The sequence below is a fragment of the Podarcis liolepis genome (genome assembly GCF_965112155.1).
Source record: "Podarcis liolepis genome assembly, chromosome: 11".
NCBI lineage: Eukaryota > Metazoa > Chordata > Lepidosauria > Squamata > Lacertidae > Podarcis > Podarcis liolepis.
Window position 1 is genome coordinate 4,941,502 of NC_139565.1, and position 23,128 is coordinate 4,964,629.

Here is a 23,128-nt window from a genome sequence, read left to right on the forward strand (position 1 = left end):
CAGTGTGTTACGCATTAAAAGAAAATATGATGAAAATGACCCATAGATTGTATTTAACACCTGCCAAACTAGCAAAAATGTTTAAAAAAGAAAAAGGCAAATGTTGGAAATGCAGTGAAGTAGACGGATCTTTTTTCCACATGTGGTGATCCTGTAAAGTAATCAGGGAATTCTGGGAAGTAATTTCCAGTGAATTAAAAAATATATTCAAAAAAACGTCCTAAAAATGCCCGAGACATGGGATATAAACTTTTGCTATGTATTCTGCTTCAAAACTTTTAACTACAACTGAGTAACTCTTAAATGATATATTAAAATTAGCTAGGTCTATCTATTCCACAAGCAGCAGTAAGATAACTATAAGCTGATTGGTAAATAGTGTGATTTTTCTGTGCCTAAATGAGTACCACACCTTTTTACCACTTAGTCATCTTGTTGAATATTTATTCAAGATGTTAAATCTGTCCCCTACTACAGACTTTGGCTATGTACAACTATTAAAGACCACCATTTGAATGTTTATAGAGCCTTATATAGAGTTAAGATAGCTTCCAGAAGATCTGAGGTTCTGCCCCCCCCTTAACAAAAATCCTGGCCAATGTGCCCACCCCCACCATCATATGGTAGAAAGGTAGCTATTTAAATGCTTTGTTTGTAAAAAGAACATGTTTTATTTATAATTTTTATAATTTATACAAAATTCAACTACATAAAGTGATAGGAACATAATGGAATATTGTTGAAGCTGAAAAACACAGAATCATGGAGCTGGAAGGGACCCGGGGGCCATCTTTCTAGTGCAACCCCCTGCAATGTAGGAAACTCAGCTAAAGCATCCATGACAGATGGCCATCCAAGCTCTGCTTAGAAACCTCCAAGGAAGGAGAGTCCAGAACCTCCTGAGGGAGATCCATCTTCCATGTATTATAAAAAGTAAACAACACTTATTTGACGCAGAGCGGGAAACCTACACATATAGTCCAAAAGGCGCACAGGGAGTTCTGTTTATATGGGATAACTTTAAAAAGCAAGTGGTCCTCACTGACCTGGTGCAAAAAGATCTTGTCATTTGGAGGAGCCCTGGCTGCCTAGATAAAACACTATAGTCCCACACACCCTTACCTGGGAGTAAGGCCCACTGAACTCAGTGCAGCTTTCTTCTGCGTAGACAATTACTTACTAGATGCAAGTCAGCAGCAGCACCAGACGACCCTGCTTGGTTAGGTGCTGGGTGGATTTCAGATTGCAGAGTCAGGCCCAAGCTGCCACCAGGTCCAGCACTGGCAACAAGCAGCTCTGTCTCGCCCAACCCTCCCCATTGCCACCCCACCACTGCCCTTACCTGACCTTGGGGGTTCTGGACCGTGGACTCTACTGGTCAAAATGGGAGGCTTGGCAATCGCCCTCTCCCTCCAGAAAGAAACCATGCTGTGGCCCCCATTTATGCATTTTTCACCTGTGCCCCCCTTAAAATATCCTGGGGGCCCCATATAGCCCCTGGTTGGGAAACACTGCTATAGAGGAAAGTATGGGGCAGATGGGGTTCATTAACTGGGGAGGGTAGCCCATCTAGGAGAAGGATAACTCTGATCCTAAATATCTGATTCCTTGTGGGATATCTTTGGGAGAAGAAAAAGCTAGGGAATAAACCCTACACAAATCTGGAGTGGAGTCCATTGTGTGCCTCCTTCCAGCAATTTCCACAGCCAAGCTGAGGCCAAACATATTTCTCTGCTTTGCTTTGGACAACATCAAGGAGGCTGAGAGGCCCAGGCTTGTACACCAGGGACGTCACTTCAGTCTCTCAAGACAGATGGATGCCAACATTGACCATGGTTATATCAAGCACTCATTTCAAACTTAAACAGAAAATTTTATTTGCATATTTTCTTTTCCAGAGTCACTAGGGATCAAATTAATTGAAAGGCAGTTAAGGTGTGTTCAGTGTGCACAATATAAACACAATGAAATAGTAATATATCATTTAATCAATTGATTGGATTAATTGATCTACAACCTATTAGACTAAAAAGTTGATCTGACCTTTTAAAAACTGGCAGAAGGTCTTTAGAATATACAATTTTAAATTTAAGTACTACTAAAAACCAAAATGCTGTGTTTTTTACTTCAGAAGTATTTGATTATGTTTGCACGTGAGTGAAAGCAATCAATCAATAATATTTTTTTCTGTAACATACCAGACAACATCTTTCCAAAGGTAGACTACAATTAGTGGATGTATAGAAGTTTACAGCCAGGATAGTCCATCAGTTTGAAGCTGCCTGCACTAACAAGGAAATGTTCTGAGATGAAGTGATTGCATAATATTTCCCACTTCCATTTTTTTCTGAAATCAGTGGTTGTTTGAAGGGGTGGGGTGGGGTAGGGTGCACCATGCCAGTCCTCAGTCCTTGCCCATAATTAGCATTTGGACGCTGGAAGAATATGAAATAAATTGCATCTATCGATAAAGCCTTTGTTACCAGTGCTTCTTTGTTGGCATTCCATTACTGATTTTATGACATGAACTCTTAAAAAGCATCTTCATTCCTGTGTTCACACCCAAATTGTGATGCCCAACATCAAGCCATTTTGCAATTCACAATTGTTTATTTTCCCTGCAACAAAATGAAAAGGTATTGTAATATTATAGCTACATGTTAAATTATACAGGGGAGGGGAATCACCTATTCACAGGTGTGGGGGGCGGGGACCTGTGATGGTGATACGTGATCAGTTGGTAGATGGCAAACCAATACCAAGTCCACTTTTCCTGCCTTTGGCTACTCTCATAACAAATGTGCTTAGGTTTAGAGACCCAATTTTTAGTCCTTGGAGCTGCTTGGCATAAAAATTACCTTATGAAAGTGCCAAAAGATAGTGTGAGAGAGCATTCACATGTAATGCTGAGTCATGATTTAGCACTACGTGAATGTGATCTCCTCCTCCTCCCACCACCACTTGGCTTAAAGGAAGACTTTGGAATATTTTGCTTGGTTGTTTCCTGAAAACTGGGAATTGTGGTTTAACATTAACTGTTATCAGTTTCAAAGCATGCCACATTTAAACAATGAGTTATAAAGCTGGTTTGTTGAAACAATCTGATTATGCTCTGTTGTAATCTCCTCGTTGCCTCACCTTGGCCAGTATTCAGCTAAGTTTTATTAAGAATAAACCCACTGAAATTAGTTAATGTGAATAGGTGGTTCATTAGTTTTATTAGCTTTACTCTGAAATTTTGTTGAGTACCACCCCTTATGTTAATATTGATGGACTGTGTCTTGTGAGCTTCCGGGCGGAGTGGAGGTTTGAACCTACCTTTCCTATATCCAGACCCTCCAAACTTTTATATTGTACCCCTTCGTCATATTGGCTCTTGCTAACCATCCACCCCTGCAGGTTAACATGGATATGAAAGACTTCACTGTGTGTGTTCTCATCAAACTGTGGTGTGCAAATGTAACCTCAGAGGCATAAACGCTCTTTATCACAGTAGTGCATACCAATCCCTCCTCCCCTTTCTCTTCTAATGGTGCAAGAAGCCTTTTTTTGCAGGGGGGGGGGTACAGAATCAATTATAAGCTATGGCATTAGGTTGTGGTTTTTTAAAAAGAAAAGTAAGGGCCTAAGTTTACTTCTGTCCTCTGTGTCAGGATTTGCCTAATGCGCCTTCCGTTTAACAAATTGGACAGCTGGCACTTCCTCTGAAATATTTGAGGAGCCTTCCTTTAAGCAGTTTATGTGACGAGCCTTGAATAATTCATGCACGACAAATGATTAGACAAGCCCTCGTCTATCTGGCTGAATTATTCTGCATGTTTGCTGAAGCAGTAAAGCGGGAGAAGAGCCTTTCCTCCTCCAGAGGGTTTTACAGTGGTAGTATTGACCCACCCCTAGTTATTGGGTTTCAGCCTTTTGTTGACATTGTTGTAAATGAAAGCGGCCTGGACAGGCCTTGAGCAGCTGGGGTTGGATAATTGTGAAGGATTCGCTGCTTGTTGCTGTTACCCTCACTGTTTGTAGTGGGTTGTTTGCTTTGCCTTGTGTTGAACTGTTGACAAAAGCATTAGATACAAATGGGAACAAATAAAGTGGTGAGGTGCCAGGAGGGCTTGGCAGACATGGAGGTTTGCAGGCTGACTGAAATGAGGGCTGTCAGCACTTAATCTGGATGGGAAAGTGTCTAGAAGGTGCCTAGGATGTTTGACTTCTCTTTTCCCTGCTCCCCCTCTTTCTGTCTCTCCCCCCTTCAATTGCTGTTTGCAAACAAAGGTGGTAACAAAGCAAAGAAGAACCGCCTCTGAACTATATGTGTTTTACTTTGATGGAGTTCCTGCTCTGACTCTGGTTTCCCTTCTGAGAGAATCCGGTTTGTGGCAGGCAAGGGTTAAGCATTTAAGAGAGAGGAGGGGGAGTTGGGAAAGTGCAGGAGATGGAGGATTGGAGAGAAATGGGAGGTGCAGGATTAGACTAGTATCCACCAGAATGGTATAGCCAGCAAAATTGAAGTCATTTACTGGAACGCTTTTAATTTGGTTTAAACAAAATGCTCTTTTGTATATTCAAATGGGGAGTAGCTCAGCTGTTGTGGAGCCAGAAAATTAATGGTATTTTTTAGTGAAATAGCAGAAAACCATGTCAACAACATAGCTGTGGATGATAATGCTGGAATTTTTATTCATGAGGAATTATCAATGCAGGTTACTGGACAGCATAGTGTGACTGCGAATGACTGAGCATGAGGAAGCAGCTGTCCTGCAAAGACAGTTTCATTTAGCCTTCCGAAAGGAGGGTGGGATTTTAATTCTCCCTCTTCCTTTCCTCCTATTCTTTGCAAAGTCAGAGGGGACTGGTACAACCCCCCCCCCTTGCAGGATTAGTTGGGTTTTCCTTCTGGGAGTTATGGAAAAAGCTCAGAGTGGCAATTTCTTAGGAAAATCAGTAGGCACTGGCTGGTGTGAATGGTGTGACAAAGGATCAAATGCACTTAGGGAGACTTACCGTATTTCCAGTAAAGGGGGTCTTTCTCTGAGATCAAAGCACCATAGAATTGTAGAGCTCAAAGGGACCCCAAGGGTCATCTACCCCAACCCCCTGCAATGGAGGAATCTTAACTGAAAACGTCCAGTGAAGGAGAGTCCACCACCTTCTAAGGGAAACTGTTCCACCCTTGAACAGCTCTGACCATCAGAACATTCTTTCTGATGTTTAATTGGAATCTCCTTACTTGTAACTTGAATCTATTGGTTTGAGTCCTACCTTCCGGAGCCAGAGAAAGCAAGCTTGTTCCATCTTCCATGTGACAGCCCTTAACATACTGGAAAATGACTATCATATCTCCTTTCAGTCTCCTCGTTACCAAGCTAAACATACCCAACTCCCTCAACTGTTCCTCATAAGGCTTAGTTTCCAGATACTTGATTATCTTGATTGCCCCTGTCACTTCATCACCCTCAACTTGTCAATATCCTTCTTAAATTGTGGTGCCCAGAACTGGACACAGTACTCCAGGTGTGGTCTGACTAAGGCAGACTAGAGTGGTGCCAATACTTCCCTTGATCAGGACACTATACTTCTGTTGATGCGGCCTAGAATAGCATTAGCTTTTTTTTGCTGCATCACATTGTTGACTCATGTTAAACTTGTGGTCCACCAAGACCCCTAGATCCTTTTCACATGTACTACTGGCAAACCAGGTGTCTCCCATCTTATATTTGTGCAGCTGGTTCCTCACACCTAAGTGCAGAACCATACACTTGTCCCCGTTGAAATTCATTTTGTTACTTTTTGCCCAGTTCTCCAGTCTGTTAAGGTCATCTTGAATCCCAATTCTGTCTTCTGCAGCATTAGTTACCCCTCCAAGTTTGGTGTCATCTGCAGATTGGATGAGTAACCCCTCAATTCCTTCATCCAAGTTATTTATAAAGGTGTTGAACAACAATGGGCCCAAGACAGATGCAAGGGTTTTATCTGTGCTCTTGCTAATGTATAGAAAGGGGTGGGAAGTTGTTGGACTCAAACTCCTAGAATTTGGTACATTTGAATGGCAAGTTGCAATAGTTTTTTATCTGCAGAGGGTCACATGGACTCGCGTTCAAGTTTGTTTCTTCCTTGACGTACGGTCAAGGGCAGTCTTAGCAGTGAGTCCTTAAGAAGCATAACTCCTGATCAAGGCCACTGTCTCCTGGTATTTAAAGGGGGGCAGTTGGGCCTCGTAAATAGTAATCACCCTTGAATTGCCATTGTAGTAGCATCTCGAGAAGCATCCCAAACTAGGATACATACTGCTCACATTTGAAGATAGATATCTAAGAATGTGGTTTCCTAGACAACCTTGATGAAATGTTAGCTTTTGCAAAGATCTAAACCCACACCAGAGACATTGTTATCTCTGTCCCTGCTGGGTAATTTGTACACTGCAATAGTTTGTTTGGAAACATGCCTGTTGTTCCTTAAAATGGTACTTAATGTTAGAGAACAGAAGCATCTTCCCTCCCCCTTCTGTTTATATCATTTCATTTCTGAACCATTTAAAATGAAGAGCTTGAGCATGTATAGTGTTCAGAAACCTTTCAAATGGTATTTTTTAAAATAGATAAATTTCAGCATGAAAATGTTAGGAATGGAGCCAAGGAGAAAAAAAAAAAAGCTTGGCTCATTCCATACAGCTATAATGATAATATATTATATCCCCCTTCCCTGAAAGTGATTCTAACAGCTGAGTTGAGTCTGGTGAATTTAGGAGTGCATACCAGAACACTGTTTTAGAGGGATTACTGTAGTCTGTTTTTAACAAAAATGAAATATGGATTCCATTATGAAGTACTTACCCCGCCCCCCAAAATAGAGACTTCTCAGTGTATCTAAAGAACAAAACAGAAGGTTGCATGTTTGAATAACAGTTATCACGCTTAACACGTTGGCAGAATGTGGGAGAGCACTAGACAACGAAACCTGTTTTTCAGCTGCTCTAGTTTGAATTAAAAATTTATTGGCCACTCGTTGCTGACATTAAAACATTTCTAGCCAGACAGGCTTGATCATGCTTTTAACATCTAAAAATTTAACTGAGCACTCTTTCTCCTACCAAGAATAGAAAGAGAAAGAGGCAAGAGCTGTTCACAGAGCTGCAAAAAAATTAGGTGTAGGAAATCATGACTTAAAAAAAATAGGCAAAATGGATATTTTAATATTGAGTTCATTTGCAAATGGGATATGCAGGGTTATAAATTATATATATTCCCCACCTGTGGTTTTCAGGTGGAACTGGTCCAATAGATTTCATTGCCACTGCCACACTCCACATATGGGCAATGCCAAGTGATAAGCTTCATTTTTTCTTTCAATCAACATTTCTAAAGCTACGTTAAAAGTGCCACCATTACCAGTATTTACAAATAAGGAGGCTTGTGTTGCAAATATCTAGCATATTTTGAAGTAGGTATGAGTCCTGGCACCCTTTGAAAGTAAGCTTTCCCTTCCCTGTGAAAGATTTGAAAACTATCCTCAAAGAAGATCAGTAGTATCAACTGCAAGCTAAGCTATACAAGTAAATTTCTGTCAACTGCACATAATTCAAAGAAAATATCTGTAAATTCAACATATAATTGTTAGGAGATGTCAGGTTTTAAGCACCAGTTACTTGTACATTTGGTGGAATTGTAAAAAAAATAAATACTGAAAACAGGTATTTAAAAAGTACAGGATATCAACTGTTAGGTTAAATACAAGGTGACATTGAAAAATAAAGCATTTAAAATGTATATTTGAGTGTGCTAAAAGTGGTTAGAACAGACACAGAACAACAATGGGGAGAGGGGCAACCAATGTACTACAGGCCAGTCAAAATGGACCCTATTGCCCGAAGCTCCTCCTGCATTGATGATGTGTAGGGACTGAATCATACAAGACCCTTACTGGGTCCTCAGAATCTGATAGAGGTGCTTTTTAGCCCCATTCACACAGTAGCTCCTCTGCTTTAATAAGGAGCGAGTCAAAAGAAATGCAAACAAAAGCTGGGAGTTGTCTTTCTCTTTCTCTGGGCAGGTCCAGTGTGGCTTCCAGAACTGGTTCTGGAAGTGCAGCAGCCTCACACTGGTAGTCTTTCTCTCTGCCTTGGCCTGTAACCTCCCAGCCAGAAGTAAATTCACCATTCTTCTTAGCTTTTGTTGGCTTGTATCCCTGCCCAACAAGGGAAAGGATGTGCTGGTTCTTTGAAGGTAGAAGCTGCACCCTCTGCAAAGCTCCCATCTCTGAGGATGTATAGCCAACTCATCACAGCAGGTCTTCAAGAGTTACAGATCTTGCCTTCTCTAGTCTATGCCTTTCACCACATGAAATTGCTCCGTTGGATGAAATTGAGCGGATAAAATGATGGCGAAGATTTCTTTGTTGCTGCCACAGGAAAGACCAGCAGTGTGTTCTTACCTGTGTGCTGAGTCATATTCATTATGAATCTTCTCCCACTTACATTCCAGTCATTGGCCCTGCCACTTCATTACCCTTAGTTTCCCGGAATCTCAGGAAGCCAACATGGCTCTACAACTGGGTCAGGGGCATTTGGGAGACAGCATTTGACTTAGCAAGACCTGAGAGCAGTAGTGTTCCACCCACCCACAGCTCTGTGGCGTTTCTGTGAATACTTGAGGGGGGTTTTGAGGGTCATTTGCATGTCTATCCATGTAAACCAGGCATGCCCAAAGTAGATTTTGGTTGGTGTAATCTGGCCCCTAAAAAAGGTCAACAACTTCGGTTGGCCCTCACAGCCCTTCACTTCATCAAATCTGGCCCTCTTTGAAAAAAGTTTGGACCCCATTGATGTAAACAGAACAATTCTCCATCCTAGTCTCTTGCGAGACGCATGAAAACAACTGCCAGTTTAAAAGCATTATATGTAGGGTTCAGTTATGCTCAGTTGTGGTTTGGTGATCCTTGTTACATAATACATATTTGGTCTCATGACTGAGCCCATCCTTTTAAATTACTGACCTGGAAGAGAATTTCCCTTGGCTTCGTTTCGCTGTATTATCCTCTACACTGCAGCCCTAGTGACCTTCTCTCTCACTGTGTTCTGGGGATCTACAGACAGGGCATGACCTCATGCCGCATTAGCAGAAATTAGAAACAAGGAAGTAGATAATGGTTGTTTATATTGTCCTTTGCATGAATACAGTTGGTTCTGAATAGGCATTTTTACAGCCTAATCCTGTGCGTGGAGACTGTGAAGGAAGTTCCATGGAGTTCAATGAGACTTACACCCATTTCAGAGTAGATAAGATTGCAGCTTTAGTAAATGTTTTAGTAAGACACGTCAGCCTTTCTTAATTTCTGCTTTGACTGATTCCCCCCCCCCCCCCGCAGCTTCTAAGCAGCTCACAATCTGGCCCACTAGGGGGCTACTAAAATATTTAGCAAACATTTACCTAGCTTTGGATTTGTTTATTCACTTTTTTTTTAGTATTATTGTCCTTTACTTCCTTTAAGCTGCAATCCAAACACACTTACTGTATTGAGGAGTAAGTTCTACTGAATACAAAGGCACTTATTTCCAAGTAAACAAAAAAAAGTTTACACTGTTACAATTTATAGGGATTGGTTTGGCATCCTATGAAAACACCCTGATGGTAAACCTAATCAAAATGTTACGCTTCTCACATTCTTGGGAACTTGACTACAGTGGTACCTCGCAAGACGAAAGAGTTTTCCGTTTTTTGAGTTGTTCCGCAAGACGAATTTCCCTATGGGCTTGCGAAACGTCTTGCGAGTTCTTGCGAGTTTGTTTCCTTTTTCTTAAAGCCGCTAAGCCGTTAATAGCCGCTAAGCTGCTAATAGCCGACTCGCGGAACAGATTAATTTTGTCTTGCGAGGCACCACTGTATTGTTTTTTGGTGGGGAGGGAGAGACTTAAAAGTCTTGCTTTCAGTTGTGTTACACCCACACATAACCACTGGCCTTGAGTAGTGAGTTGTAAGGTTGCTCTAGACCAGGCATGGCCAAACTTGGCCCGCCAGATGTTTTGGGACTATAATTCCCATCATCCCTGACCACTGGTCCTGTTAGCTAGGGATGATGGGAGTTGCAGTCCGAAAACATCTAGAGGGCCAAGGTTGGCCATGCTTGCTCTTAGGCAGTCTTGTGAGATGTGTCATAAAAAATAATTCTATTGTCAACTATAGTTGCTATTAAAAAACAACTGTGCCAGGGATTCATTTCCTGTCTAGCATTATCAGCAGTGTGGTGTGTGCCCTTTACAAATATGTCAATGTAGACTGACTGACTGCCTCCATGCTAGTACTTTAAAACCATAGAGGGATGAGGGGCGGGATTGGTCCCACAAAAACAGCCATTCTGACTTCTGTACAAATTGCTCTGGTAGACAGTTCACGCCTTCCTGAGCTATGTGCCATGTAAACTTCATATAAGTGTCACTCCTATATCATGAGTGGGATACGCACCAAGCTATCGTGGAATCACTGAGGTGGAGAACAGGAGACTCAACACCTCCCCAAAAACCACATGATACATGTTGCAATGAACAAAGCCATCACTTGAAAACTCAAGGTGGTCACAACCTTTAGACCTTGTGTTTTTTTCCTCCTGAAAGATGTTCTGTACCTCCATTACATTAAATAGGTGCCAGTTGCCAAAACACCTTGCAAAATGACTACTGAAAGAGTTTCCAAACTTCTCGGCAATTAGGTTTTTTAAAAAGGAAAGTTGTTCTGTAGTTGTCCCCGTTTGATCTTGCTGATACAACACTTCACTCCCTCCTCCCTTCTGTGCCATTGCTACTACTCCCCTTCACAGTCCAAGTCCTTTTTTTCTGGAATAATTAAATCATACTGGCTACTCTGCCTGGTTTTTCCCTTTCAAATGCTAATATAAATTCTCATTCCATCCCAACATAAATTTTATAACTTGTTGTTGTTGTTTATCCAGTGTCTCTTGCGCCCAAATGTTCAGTGTTTATCTGAAAACATAAAGATGCATCCCAGCTCAGTCGTGAGCTTTCAGTCTCTGTCAAACTCAGTTTATCATCTGTGAGTCTAGAATATTAACTTTTCTCTCTCAGTAGTTGTGGGGCAATATCCATCAGAAAATAAAGAAGATGCCCATAGCTAGCTCAAAATTGGTCACCAAAACCAAGGCTAGATAGAAAATTTCAGCCCCATGGTTTATGGGCTTCATATTTATCCTAAACTTCTCTTGCTGCAATACAGCTGCTTTCATGCTTGCATAGATACCCGTGTGTGCAATAGTGTACTGTATTGTTAATTCTAAGCAATTTTTGGTATTGTCTGTCTGGAACGAAAACTTCCTTCATTGCCAAGAAACAGAAGAGTCTATACATTTATTTTCTCTGTCTGTATTCATCTTCCTGCTAAGAAATACCTTTTATCACACCCTGTGCCTTTATTTTTATCAGCCTTCCCATGATGCTATTCCAGTGATCTTTCCCCTAAGCGCTGCTGCTGTGCTCTTCATTTTCTTTCACTGACTGTACTTCAGCATGGTTGGTTACTTTCACCCTCCATTGACCCTTGTAGGTTCAGTAGCAGCTAGGCCTCACCTGCGTTAGATCCCCTTAGTCAATGATTGCAGAGGAAGCTGTATGTTAAAGGATTAATTTTAAACTTCCACCTGTGTAGCGCAAGGTAGCTGCCCTTGCTGTTGCTTTAAACACCTGTTAAGCTCGCCTTTGTGCACTTGTGAATCAGGAGGGGCCAAAGAATCAGCAGCCCATGCTGACAGAATTATGCTGCAAAATAGGCTGGCATTTTTTGACTTCCATTGTGTAACCTGATCTGTCTGTGCAAATGCTGTGTGTGTTTGTGTGCGTGTTTAACTGCACACATTGAAGCGAACCTGCAGACAGCTTAGCAAGACCCTCCAAATTAGTTAAATGTTTATATATCGCCAGCCTTACAACTATGATTAAGCATTTACGCTTTCAGTTTTCCTTTTCACAGCACTCTGCTTTGTTTTAGGTAAGAATAGTCTAATTAGTTCAGTTTGCTGTTTATGGGTAAACAAAATGGCCTGCGTAGCCTGGTATCTCATGTCTGGCGATAAATTGATAGCCAGGGGTTTTGTTTTTTAAGCGAGAGCATCGGATGTGATTCTGAGGGCAAGTTGTTCCAAGGGTGACTGAGTCAATAAGACTATATACTTCTATTAAATTTAAGGCAGCAATACAGAACCTGCAGTTCTTCGAATGGTGTTGGACTCCAACTCCCATCACCCTTGACTATCAGCCATGCTGGCTGCAGCTGATGGAGCTGGAATCTGAGGACGGACAAATCTGGAGGGCCACAGGCTCCCTCCCATGTTTAATGTCTCCTAAGCTGCATTCTGCTTCTACTGATTCCTCCCACCCCTTTTCTCTCTTTTCCTGGCGCCTAAAAAACCCCATTGTTAGAAGACCTGTGTGAGGGCTTCTGCTTGTGCAGTGGGGCTTTCCTCCCTCCCTGCATCCCACGTACTCCCACAATTGGCTCTCAAGGGGTCGTGTGAACCCCCAGAGCGGCATGCAGGCGCAAGGGAGGAACTGAGCCATCTGGCAAGTTGATATGCTTGTGCAGATGGAACGTTCAACACAGCACAGTATTGAATTTGACCCTCCATGCTTCCACCCTCTATGTTTTAACTGTTCAATTACTAATTGAAGTAGATGCTAATGGAAGTAGAGTTGGTGGGTTCCTGTTGTGCCTCATCAAGGAGACTGTTCCACAGAACAGGGACAGCCATGGGGATCCCAGTGGATGAGGGTGCAGGGTGTACATTTAATCCAGCAATTAATCATCCAGATTGTATGGGCTAATCTAGGCATAGAGCATCCTTTCTTGATATAGCAGAAATACCATGGATCCTTGGAATTCCCCTCCCATTGTGTAATATTGCCATTTTGTCAGTGATTTGCTTTATGTAGACTTCCGATCAAACGAAAAAGGAACTTCATATATTTTTTGCAAAATTATTTTACTTCTATTGTTAACTACCAGAACTAAACATTTGTATTCTGCTATATTATATAGGACACTGTTTTCTGTTAATTAACTTCATTTAATCAGCAATTAGTGAAATTAATTAGCGGGTAAAATGGCATATAAACATCAAACACTGCCTGTTTAAATCATAATTTTCATTAAAAGTAATGATTGAACCCTTGCATTACTAATATCAAACCAATTATCTTAAAGAGCCAATGTGAGACAAAGTGATTTGTACTTGAATTTTATAAAATGCACAACTCTAAGGCTGCAATCCAGAAAAGGGCAGTCTTAAAGCCTTAAAGTAATATGTAAAGTCTTAAAGTAATATGTAAAGCTACAGTCCTGCAACACTTTCTGGAGATTAAGCACAATTGAATGTAGTATGATTTACCGTATTTTTCGCTCTATAAGACGCACCAGACTATAAGACGCGCCTTGTTTTTGGAGGAGGAAAACAAGGAAAAAAAATCTGAATCTCAGAAGCCAGAACAGCAAGAGGGATCGTTGCTCAGCGAAAGCAGCGATCTCTCTTGCTGTTCTGGCTTCTGGGATAGCTGTGCAGCCTGCATTCGCTCCATAAGACGCACACACATTCCCCCTTACTTTTTAGGAGGGAAAAAGTGAGTCTTATAGAGCAAAAAATACGGTACTTCAAAGTAAACATGCATAGAACTTTCATACAAGTCTGATTGAATTAACTGAGGCTTAAATGTGTCTACTTTCTCTGGAGAGAACCCAAAAGCTGCACTCTTAAGCACACTAGGAGGTCTGTTCCATTGGAGAAAGTGAGATTTACTTCTAGGCTTGTTCTGGAAGTCTTGTGGAAGATTGTGCTCTGGAGACTAGGACCCAAACCAATTCAAGTTACAAGAAAGGAGATTTCGACTAAACACCAGGAAGAACTTTCTGACAATGAGCTGTTTGACCGTCCCCTTCCTTGGAGATTTTTAAGCAGTGGTTGGATGGTGATCTGTCCTGGATGATCCAGCGGAGAGTCCTGCAGTGTTTGGGGGTTGGACTAGAGAACCTTTGGGATCCCTTCCAACTCTGATTCTGTGATGACACACTGCAAGCATAAAAGGGACATTCAGTTTGAACTTCTTTACTGTATATATTATGAGTTCGCACTCTTTCTTTGTTGCTATTTAGACTCGTAAGCATGTGGCTTTGCATATGCTGAATGATTATACCCAAATGGCCCAGAATCTTCTTGTGCGGCAGTTCCTAGACTATCTTCAGAGTGGAAATGAGAGGCAGCAAAGTAGACTCTGCACAAGTGCATATTCCGCCAAGTAGCCTTTCTTCTGAGGTCATTTTCCTGCCATGCATACTTTATCAATTTTTTATTGTTGCATTTGTACTTTGAGCAGACTTTATAACACCAATAATGTCATTCAGATAATTATATTATAATTGACCATCGCGATGAGCATCCTTGGCTTTTACTATGGTTTGTTTAATACCCCGGGATGGTCAATTATCTCATAATCCCCACTTTGTTGGGAATTGATGTTTTAATTATTGCACGCAAAATACATCATTGTCCCGGTGTTGTAAAGTTTCACAAGGGAATGATCACATTTTGAGTCCTCAGCCTTATTGCGTGGGAGGGTTCTCAGTTGTCCTTGGTCATTATTTCCATCTCTAATTTTCCTGAATTCCTCCCTCCCCCCTTGGTCTGCCTGAGGTTAACTGTCTAAGACGCTTTGCCAAATGGCTGAACAGTATGGAAAGCTTGCTTTAACTGGAGCTTTATTTTGCTGTACAGTGGTACCTCGGGTTAAGTACTTAATTCGTTCCAGAGGTCCGTACTTAACCTGAAACTGTTCTTAACCTGAAGCACCACTTTAGCTAATGGGGCCTCCTGCTGCTGCTGCGCCGCCGGAGCACAATTTCTGTTCTCCTCCTTAAGCAAAGTTCTTAACATGAAGCAATAGTTCTGGGTTAACCGAGTCTGTAACCTGAAGCGTATGTAACCTGAAGCGTATGTAACCCGAGCTACCACTGTATTGCCTTTTCCTCCCTTTTTGCACTTTGACCCACATATGCTAATATAAATAATATTCAGTGGACATTGGGGGGTGGAAGGGTAATAATAATTCTTGGTTTGCAGTAATTTGAAGTACCGTATTTTTCGCTCTATAACACACACCAGACCATAACACGCACATAGTTTTTAGAGGAGGAAAGCAAGAAATAAAATATTATAAACGAAATAGTGGATATATGATTTTTGTGGTTCATGCTGTGGCACATCAACCGTGTGTGTGTGTGTAAAAAATATCAGTTTGATAACACTGTAATTGCCCTCACCCCCACTGAGAATTAGTCTTTTGCAGTAATTGATGTGGTGGATCATCACCCATGTTACCTCTGGTCAGTCACATTACTTCTGTTTACCGGGATGCAGGCAAGGTAGTGCAGAGGTTGACATGAAGCACTGGATTGGTTTCACAGATGTGTTTTCACCACAGCAGCCTCATTCCTGCCTCATCCTCTACCTCCCGATAAGCAACAGCAACATGACAAACTGGACACCAAGTGAGTGACAGTGTCCCACCATGCCACCTGCCTCTGGTTTTGTGTCGGTGGCGATGATTAAGAGATCTCCAGCCGCCAATTCCACCCAAGACTAGCACTTTCCTTGGGAGACAGAGTGACTACTAAAGTAGTTTGTGCTGTAGGTTTGTGGTGGTTCACTTTCTCTAAATCCCTGTATTTATGTTACACTCTAAAATTGGGATTAGGTTTGGACTTCCATAAAATGGGGTCATATAGAACAATATTTGCAAGTGTATGTATGGACCATTTTTTTAGGTCCTGTATAGACAGATGCTAGGCAGTATACATTGTCCCAGTGTGTGGATCACCCTTTAAAGAGCTAGCCATAATTTAGCTGCTTTATCATGCTTCTAGGGTGCTCTAAATTATAATGTTATTAAGCACCAGAATCAAAGATTAAAAGGGTATTTGTAGCACCGAAGCTAACTAGATTGAGAAAAATTGAAACCATGTGGTTTCAAATTTATGAAAATAAATACTTTCGTTTAAATCAGTACCATGGTTTACTCCTCCCTCTTTAGCCATCATTCTAATTGTCATTCAGCAATTAGTTTTCTCCTTATTGCAGCCAATTACTTAGAGAGAGAGAGAGAGAGAGAGAGAGAGAGAGAGAGAGAGAGAGAGAGATGAGTCATAGTAAATTGAATTCAAATTATAATCTGCCTTCTCTCCATTTGTGGAATGAAAATAAATGGAGCAGGGGTATTTTTAAGACATGCATAAGGGTATTTGCATAAAGTTGCGGGGAAAGCTCTAGGTTTCTAGTAGTATTAGGACAAAGGGGAAAGAATCTGCCCTGAACCCTAAATATTGCTACTTAGAGATGAGAGGTAGTTAACAACTTCTTTATTCTGATCCCAGCCCACTTCCCAACACACCAGGAATCTTTCATTCGATCCTTGTGTATTGCATCATAAGGTAACTAGGGGCATTTTTGGTGGAGCAAAGAAACCTAGTGTGAGAATGGGATAGATCCTGATTTGCAAGATTAGACCAGATTTGTGTGTTTCTTTCTGGTGTGGTTACTTTCCCTGCCCCCCTACCCAGGTATTTTCTATTTGCATACATTGCTGGTGCAGCATGGGACCGGGCAGTTAAGAAACTGCTCCTGTAGCATAGCAGTAACACACAAATGACTATATAATGCTTGTGAACAGAACCATAGCTTCTGTATACAGCTTACGTTTTCCTTGGGCAAAACAGTGCAACATTAGCCTTTTGTTTTTAATATGCAATAGGTGTTCACACATTATATTCTTCTTGACTCTGGGAAATAAAATCAAGCAGTTGGTGTGTAAACATATAAATGAATAACTCCCTGAGGCTGTTTAGGTAAAACATGTATAAAACATGTATAAAATCCTGTCTGTTTTTAACTGCTAAACAAGTTGTAGTGATTTCTGTGGGGCTTTCTGCAAGTGTGTTAAGCATCAGGGTACCATGACGATCATTTGAGATTACAGTGTCATAGGAAAGAACACCCAGCATTCTTGCACACTAAAAGAAGCATTAACGTTGGAGGTGTAGTTTTCTTTTTAAATAAAATAGTTCAGAGTCATGTCCCCTCCCCACTATTTTTTGTCTGATCTGGATTTTGTGTGACTTAACAAAATAAAATTCTTACTAGAGGGCTTCTTGCTTGCTTGAAGTCATAGCAAACACTGGGATTACGGGCTGTGTTCCCTTTATCAGGACTCCACTTCTACCTTTCATTATGAGGTACTAACTTTCCTGCACCATTGAGACGGCAAGAAGGCTTATTCCCCTGTGTTTTCAATGTGAAGTGACAGCAGACGTACTAGCAAGAAGACCTGCTCATGCAGTGCTAACCCCCCCAGCCTGCTCTTTCAAGTGGCACACTGGTGCAGCCACCCACAAACTTACCAACTTGAGAGTAATCACCCCTGTTTTCCGCTTCCCTCCATCAGGATAGTAAAGTGCTCATCAAAGATTAGGTCCTCTGGGAGAGACCTGATGTTTGGAAAGGTCGCCTGGCACTGTTCCCCATTCACAAGACCCTTTTCACAAGATCTGTTGCAGCCTGCTGTCTCATGAAGTAGATATGGGGTTGTTTTGCAAGTGAGCCCTCCAGCCCACTGCTTACAGTGGAAGACGGGCAGAGATCTGCTTATGACTAAGTTCCACAAAGCCTGATGCTTGACATGGCTGCCTAGATTATTTCCAAGTAGTTCATGTGCTGCTCTAATACTGTGCCAGGAGCAGAACTGTTTGCATCTATTTGTTGCGGAAGGAAATATGAGACCCTGTTTGTGGAGATAGAGCATTAGTTGTTGGTGATCTTCTCCAGGATGAGATATAAACACTTTTAGTCACCTTTCCTCCTCTTTTCTCTGATTTCAGAGCTCATCTGTGTCTCCATCAGCCAGTTTCAGAGCCTCTGAGAAGCACAGAAACTCAACAGACTACTCATCTGAAAGCAAAAAACAGAAAACAGAAGAAAAAGAAATAGCAACTCGCTACGTGAGTGAAACCATCTGTATTTTGAACATTCCCCAATGCACCAAGGCTTCTGCATCTACTGCTGCCTCCTTCTCATACCCCAAGAAGGGTGATAGGGCAGAGATGGCTCCAGCTCTTCAGTGAAGGAATGTGCTGTGCTATATCTTCTGTTCTAGATCACCTGTAAGGACCCTTCAGGAACCAGGGAAGGGAGATGGGTTGCAGTTACAGAGGTGGCAGATGGTGTCATAGGCAGTAGACTATGAGGAGAGCCGTACAGGCACTTCCTTGTAAAGGGGGGTGGGCTGTGCTTTTACAAACTTGCCTTTATGGAATTCTGACAACACCCCTAATTGTGAGCCCCTAATTTAAATACTGAGTTTCAGACAACTGGTCAAAATTGTTTTATCTCAGGAGGTTTTTGTACACTGAATGTTTCTCAGATTTCTACATTTAAAAATAATGAGATTTTGTGTTCTTTGGATTTAAAATTTTGGAGGTTTAATGTTTTAAATTTTGTATCTTTGTTGTAAGCTGCTTTGAGACCTATGGTGAAAAAACAGGATATATATATATATATTAATACATAATTTGCATAGCTTTAGTAAATAGTCACCTTCTAAAAGAGGCCAAGAGCTATTTTTTCTGCTGTGACCCACGGGCACTTCTGTATGGCCCACCTAGCATGTCATTCATTCATCGTTGGCCCTTACATTTTTGTTGTCATAATCGTTTTGGCTGTGCAGCACTACGAGTCTTCGTATTTGAATAAAATATATATTGGTTGTGCAAGAAGTTACAGACCTATAGAATACTTACTCATTCTTCTTCACTGCAGGACAGTGATGGTGAAAAGAGTGACGACAACTTAGTGGTTGATGTTTCCAATGAGGTATGTGCAGTATCACTTTTGCTACCATCATTTATTGGGCTTGCTTCTTGAATACTTAGGAATTTGTTTTTGTTTTGCTCTGCTTCTGTTTTGAGAAGGAAAGGATAAATTTCTTCTCTTCATCAGACCCAATGGTCCTCTGGGCTGGAAGTATGTTTCTTTGGCCATTTCTGCCAAAGGCAATAGTCAAAGGAGACATATGTCGCTCATCCAACCTACAGCAAATAGGATGCCCTGATTATAATTACAGTTTGTTTTCAGGATCCTTCATCACCACGAGGAAGCCCAGCACATTCTCCAAGGGAAAATGGCCTGGACAAGACCCGTCTACTCAAGAAAGATGCACCAATTAGCCCAGCCTCAATAGCATCTTCCAGCAGCACTCCTTCCTCCAAATCCAAAGAACTTAGCCTTGTAAGTGACTATACAATCTATGCCCATGCTCGTATCCCTGTGTGCACTGCTGGGTGCCTAAATAGAGAGGGGGAAATAATGAGATGTGCCCCAGTTGCACATCTTGATACAAAACTGCCTTCAGTGCATTTCTACTTTAAAAAAAGAAAAAGCACATTGAAACCCAGGCTCTTTTTAGGTGATAGAGAGGGTTTGTTCTGCTAGCAGTGTCTGAAAATGATGTATATGCCTTTATTGTGATATATTTTTTTCATGCCAGGAAGCTTGCCATTCTGTGGATAAATAAGAGCACACAGGGGTTCTTTGAATATTTTTTTTCTATGGCAGTTTACAGTAAATTCAGCTTTCTACTTGGACGTGATTTGCTTCTTGGCTTTATTTGTATTACTGGGCTATGTTCAACTACAATCATTTTCTATCTAAAAAGTAATCTGTCATTTACAAGAGCCTTTCTTGACTTGCATAACAAGTCATAATTCAGAAAAGGGCTGCTTGCAAAGCCAGAATAATGTGTTTCTGTGTTCGTACATACATATGCACATATGTGCACTGTGTGTGTGAGAGAGAGAGAGAGAGTAGAAAATGCCATGCCTTGCTCACATTTTTCTCAGAAAGACTGTTCTTGCTCTTCTCACACTGTTGTCTAGAAGGTGCAGAGAATTGGAGGCAAATTTAGTAGTAGCCCTTAGTGCAAAATTGGTTCTGCAAAATCCCAGGCAGAATAAGGAGTTGGCATGTGACTAGTGACCTGAAACAGGGTATATGCATTTTTGCACCCCTGTTCCTATGTTACAGTGCAAAGGTAGGGGAGGAAGGACTTAGGCAAGCACCACGTCTCATCCTCACCTCCTCCATGAGACATTACCATATATTACATTAAGTTCTGGGCTGAATTACCATTGAACATTGCATATGTCACTGATGCCTTGCAGAAAGGTAGATTCAGACAACCAGATTCAGACTCCTCCACCCGTACGCCTTGACTTCTTTTGTCTGAGTGCTGCAGAAATGCTGTTCTGATGTTTTACTCTCTGATGTTTTAGCCAATGTCGTAAATTTTGTACTTCATATTTTTCTTTTTCTGTAAGCTGTTTTAAGACATGTGGCAAAAAGCAAGATAGAAATTTCTTAACTAAATAATTCAGGCAGACTGAACTAGGTTTTGCAGTTTGGTCGCCATCCCTTTGGGGTTCGTTGGCACATTGGCAAAGCAGAGGAACTGTCTTGGGCACCAGACACACTGCAGCCAAGTCTGTTGACTACAATACAATGCTACTTTCATCAGGGTGACCCACAGGACCCTGTGGGCACCAAGGATGGCTCCTATGGGCATACCTGAATGTGCAGGCACCCCATTGGTAACCCCTATTTTAAAGTATTCACTGCCTGATGGTATTGTAATTTGATCATAGGAGTTTTTACACTTTGTTGAATGAGTGTTGGCAGTGGGATCCATTAAATGTCAAATCCCTTCATTCAGTTATGCACATTTTGGGATAGAGAAGGAACATATCATTGCCTGATCCATCCTATAAATGTGGAGACTGGAAATATAATAGCTGAGTTAAAATCCTTTCCCATCCCATCACTGGGCACCTATCTTAGAAGTTACGGTTCCTCAGCTTCGTATTTCTGTCTGTGGGGGGATGATTTAGTGCTTCCAAAGCGATATGTACTGTAACTAAATAAATGATTATATAAGTAGGAGGGCCTAAAAATAACACCACTTAATGTCTGCCCTTTACCTTTCCTGGAAACACCTTAATGATCCAAACGAGACTGGCTTTTAATGCTAATTACAGCAAGCAAGTACTTGATTTTTTGTAATACAGACTGCTGGGAAGTCTGCTTATGTAGATCCAACTGAAATGAACTTCTGCAAGTTGCATTTGCTGTTGTTTTTGCACAAGCTGTAGCTGGATGATTGCACCCTTAGATGTCAGGAAGAGCAGATAAAAACTGAAAGAGAAACCACACAAGTCAACCCGTTCTAGATTGCGCTTTTGTCGATTGCCTTTTGCTGAAAATGTAAATAATCTACCTGTCTCTTTCCACATTAGAATGAGAAGTCCACCACCCCTGTGTCTAAATCGAGTACCCCCACTCCACGGACTGACGCTCCAACTCCTGGCAGTAATTCTACACCAGGATTGAGGCCTGTGCCTGGGAAGCCACCAGGAGTCGACCCATTAGGTTCGTAGACCACTTGAAGGAGGAGTTGCCCTCCTTTTTTTAAAGATCACATTGCTGCTTTGCACTCTCGCCCATAAAGTGGTTGAGCTCAGATCTGGGTTCAGATTCCACACCTGCCCTGGGTTTGCTAGATGATTGTAAGCAACTCATTTCATGGTACAGCAGCAAAGGTCAAGACAAGGAAGCACTTTGGCCTTCAGTCAAAATTTGCCTTCAGTTTTATGTCTGAGATTATTCACCTGTGCAGAAATGACATTTGTTTGTTTGTTTGTTTGTTTATAAAAACATTTATGTAACACTGTAGCATAAAAACCTATCACAGCAGTTTACAACAACATAAAACCAAGAAATGACATTATAAAAGTTTTTTTTAAAAAAAAAACAAGTTAAAAGCAAGCAGAAATAATAAACAAACATCAATAGACCACTGTGGGGTATACTCTCATTTGCCTACATAGGCCTGGCACAATGGAAAGGTTTTCAGCAGGTGTTTAATAGTGGGCACAGAAGGCTTCCACTGAATTTATGGGCAGTGTTCCACAGGACTGAGCCAATGACACTAAAGTATTGATTTCTCATTGTATCTCAGTCGGTGGAGCAGGAGACTCTTAATCTCAGGTTAATGGGTTTGAGCCCCACATTGGGCAAAAAGATTGCAGGGCATTGGGCTAGATGACCCTCAGGGTCCCTTCCAGCTCTCCAGTTCTCTGATGCCATCAGCCTCACCAACTCTGGGAATAACCAAAGATGCTGGGATGTAAGGGTTCAGGTATCTTGGACCCAAGTTCTTCAGGGCTTTGGAAAGCAGTACAAGAACTTTCAGGCTCAGTAGCAGATGGGCAGCTGGTGTGGCTGTTTAAACAATGATGTCACCTCTCTCTCCCCCCCCCCTTCTATGTTTTGTAGCTTCAGGCCTAAGAACGCCCATGGCAGTACCTTGTCCTTACCCTGCCCCATTTGGAATAGTGCCCCACGCTGGGATGAATGGGGAGCTGACCAGCCCTGGTGCTGCCTATGCAGGTCTCCATAACATCTCTCCTCAAATGAGTGCAGCAGCAGCCGCCGCCGCCGCCGCAGCAGCATATGGGAGATCTCCAGTGGTAAGTTTCTTTCTTCCTGGTTTGTATCCCATGCTCATTGTGCTCATTGTGTTCCTGAGTGGAAGGGGTTTGTTTTCAACCGAGGCACGAAAAGGGAGGTAGACTGCCCTAGAGAAGCAAAATAAACCAGGAGAGGTTTAAAGGCAGTATACCTCTGAATATCACCTGGTGGGAATCACAGGTGTCTGGCCATGGCTGGAAACAGAGTTTGGGAATAAGGGTCCTCTGCTTAATCCAGCTGGGATTCTTCTTATGTTCTTAAACCTTAGGGAGGACTCTTTTAAAGAAATGTTTGTGAGCCCCTGAGATTCAAAACTAATGGCTAGAATTCTATCATTCCCCATTAACGCTTTGAACTTTCTTTGTTCTGTTTGTGGGAAAACTTCAGGTTGGTTTTGATCCACATCATCATATGCGAGTCCCAGGCATCCCTCCCAATCTGACAGGCATCCCAGGAGGAAAACCGTGAGTGTTAAACGTACAAACTCAATCATATTATTAAGCTTTTGTTCCTT

General features: G+C 41.7%; 1 protein-coding gene and 1 long non-coding RNA gene across 8 annotated transcripts in view; one reads left to right on the forward strand and one right to left on the reverse strand.

The window, feature by feature from the left end:
* Nucleotides 1-23,128, reverse strand: part of LOC310688515 — a 699,093-nt gene that overhangs the window by 421,310 nt on the left and 254,655 nt on the right. The window lies entirely within an intron of this gene.
* LOC310688419 (transducin-like enhancer protein 4) overlaps nucleotides 1-23,128 on the forward strand; it is a 127,807-nt gene that overhangs the window by 95,523 nt on the left and 9,156 nt on the right. For all 7 annotated transcript variants that reach the window (XR_014516925.1, XR_014516926.1, XR_014516927.1 and 4 more), the window contains 6 exons: nucleotides 17,916-18,035; nucleotides 18,853-18,906; nucleotides 19,168-19,320; nucleotides 21,381-21,513; nucleotides 22,420-22,613; nucleotides 23,002-23,078. Coding sequence is in view for 1 of the 7 variants with exons in the window: in XM_083464889.1 (XP_083321015.1) it covers nucleotides 17,916-18,035; nucleotides 18,853-18,906; nucleotides 19,168-19,320; nucleotides 21,381-21,513; nucleotides 22,420-22,613; nucleotides 23,002-23,078 (731 nt within the window). In the remaining 6 variants the exon portion in view is untranslated. The remainder of the gene's footprint in view (nucleotides 1-17,915; nucleotides 18,036-18,852; nucleotides 18,907-19,167; nucleotides 19,321-21,380; nucleotides 21,514-22,419; nucleotides 22,614-23,001; nucleotides 23,079-23,128) is intronic.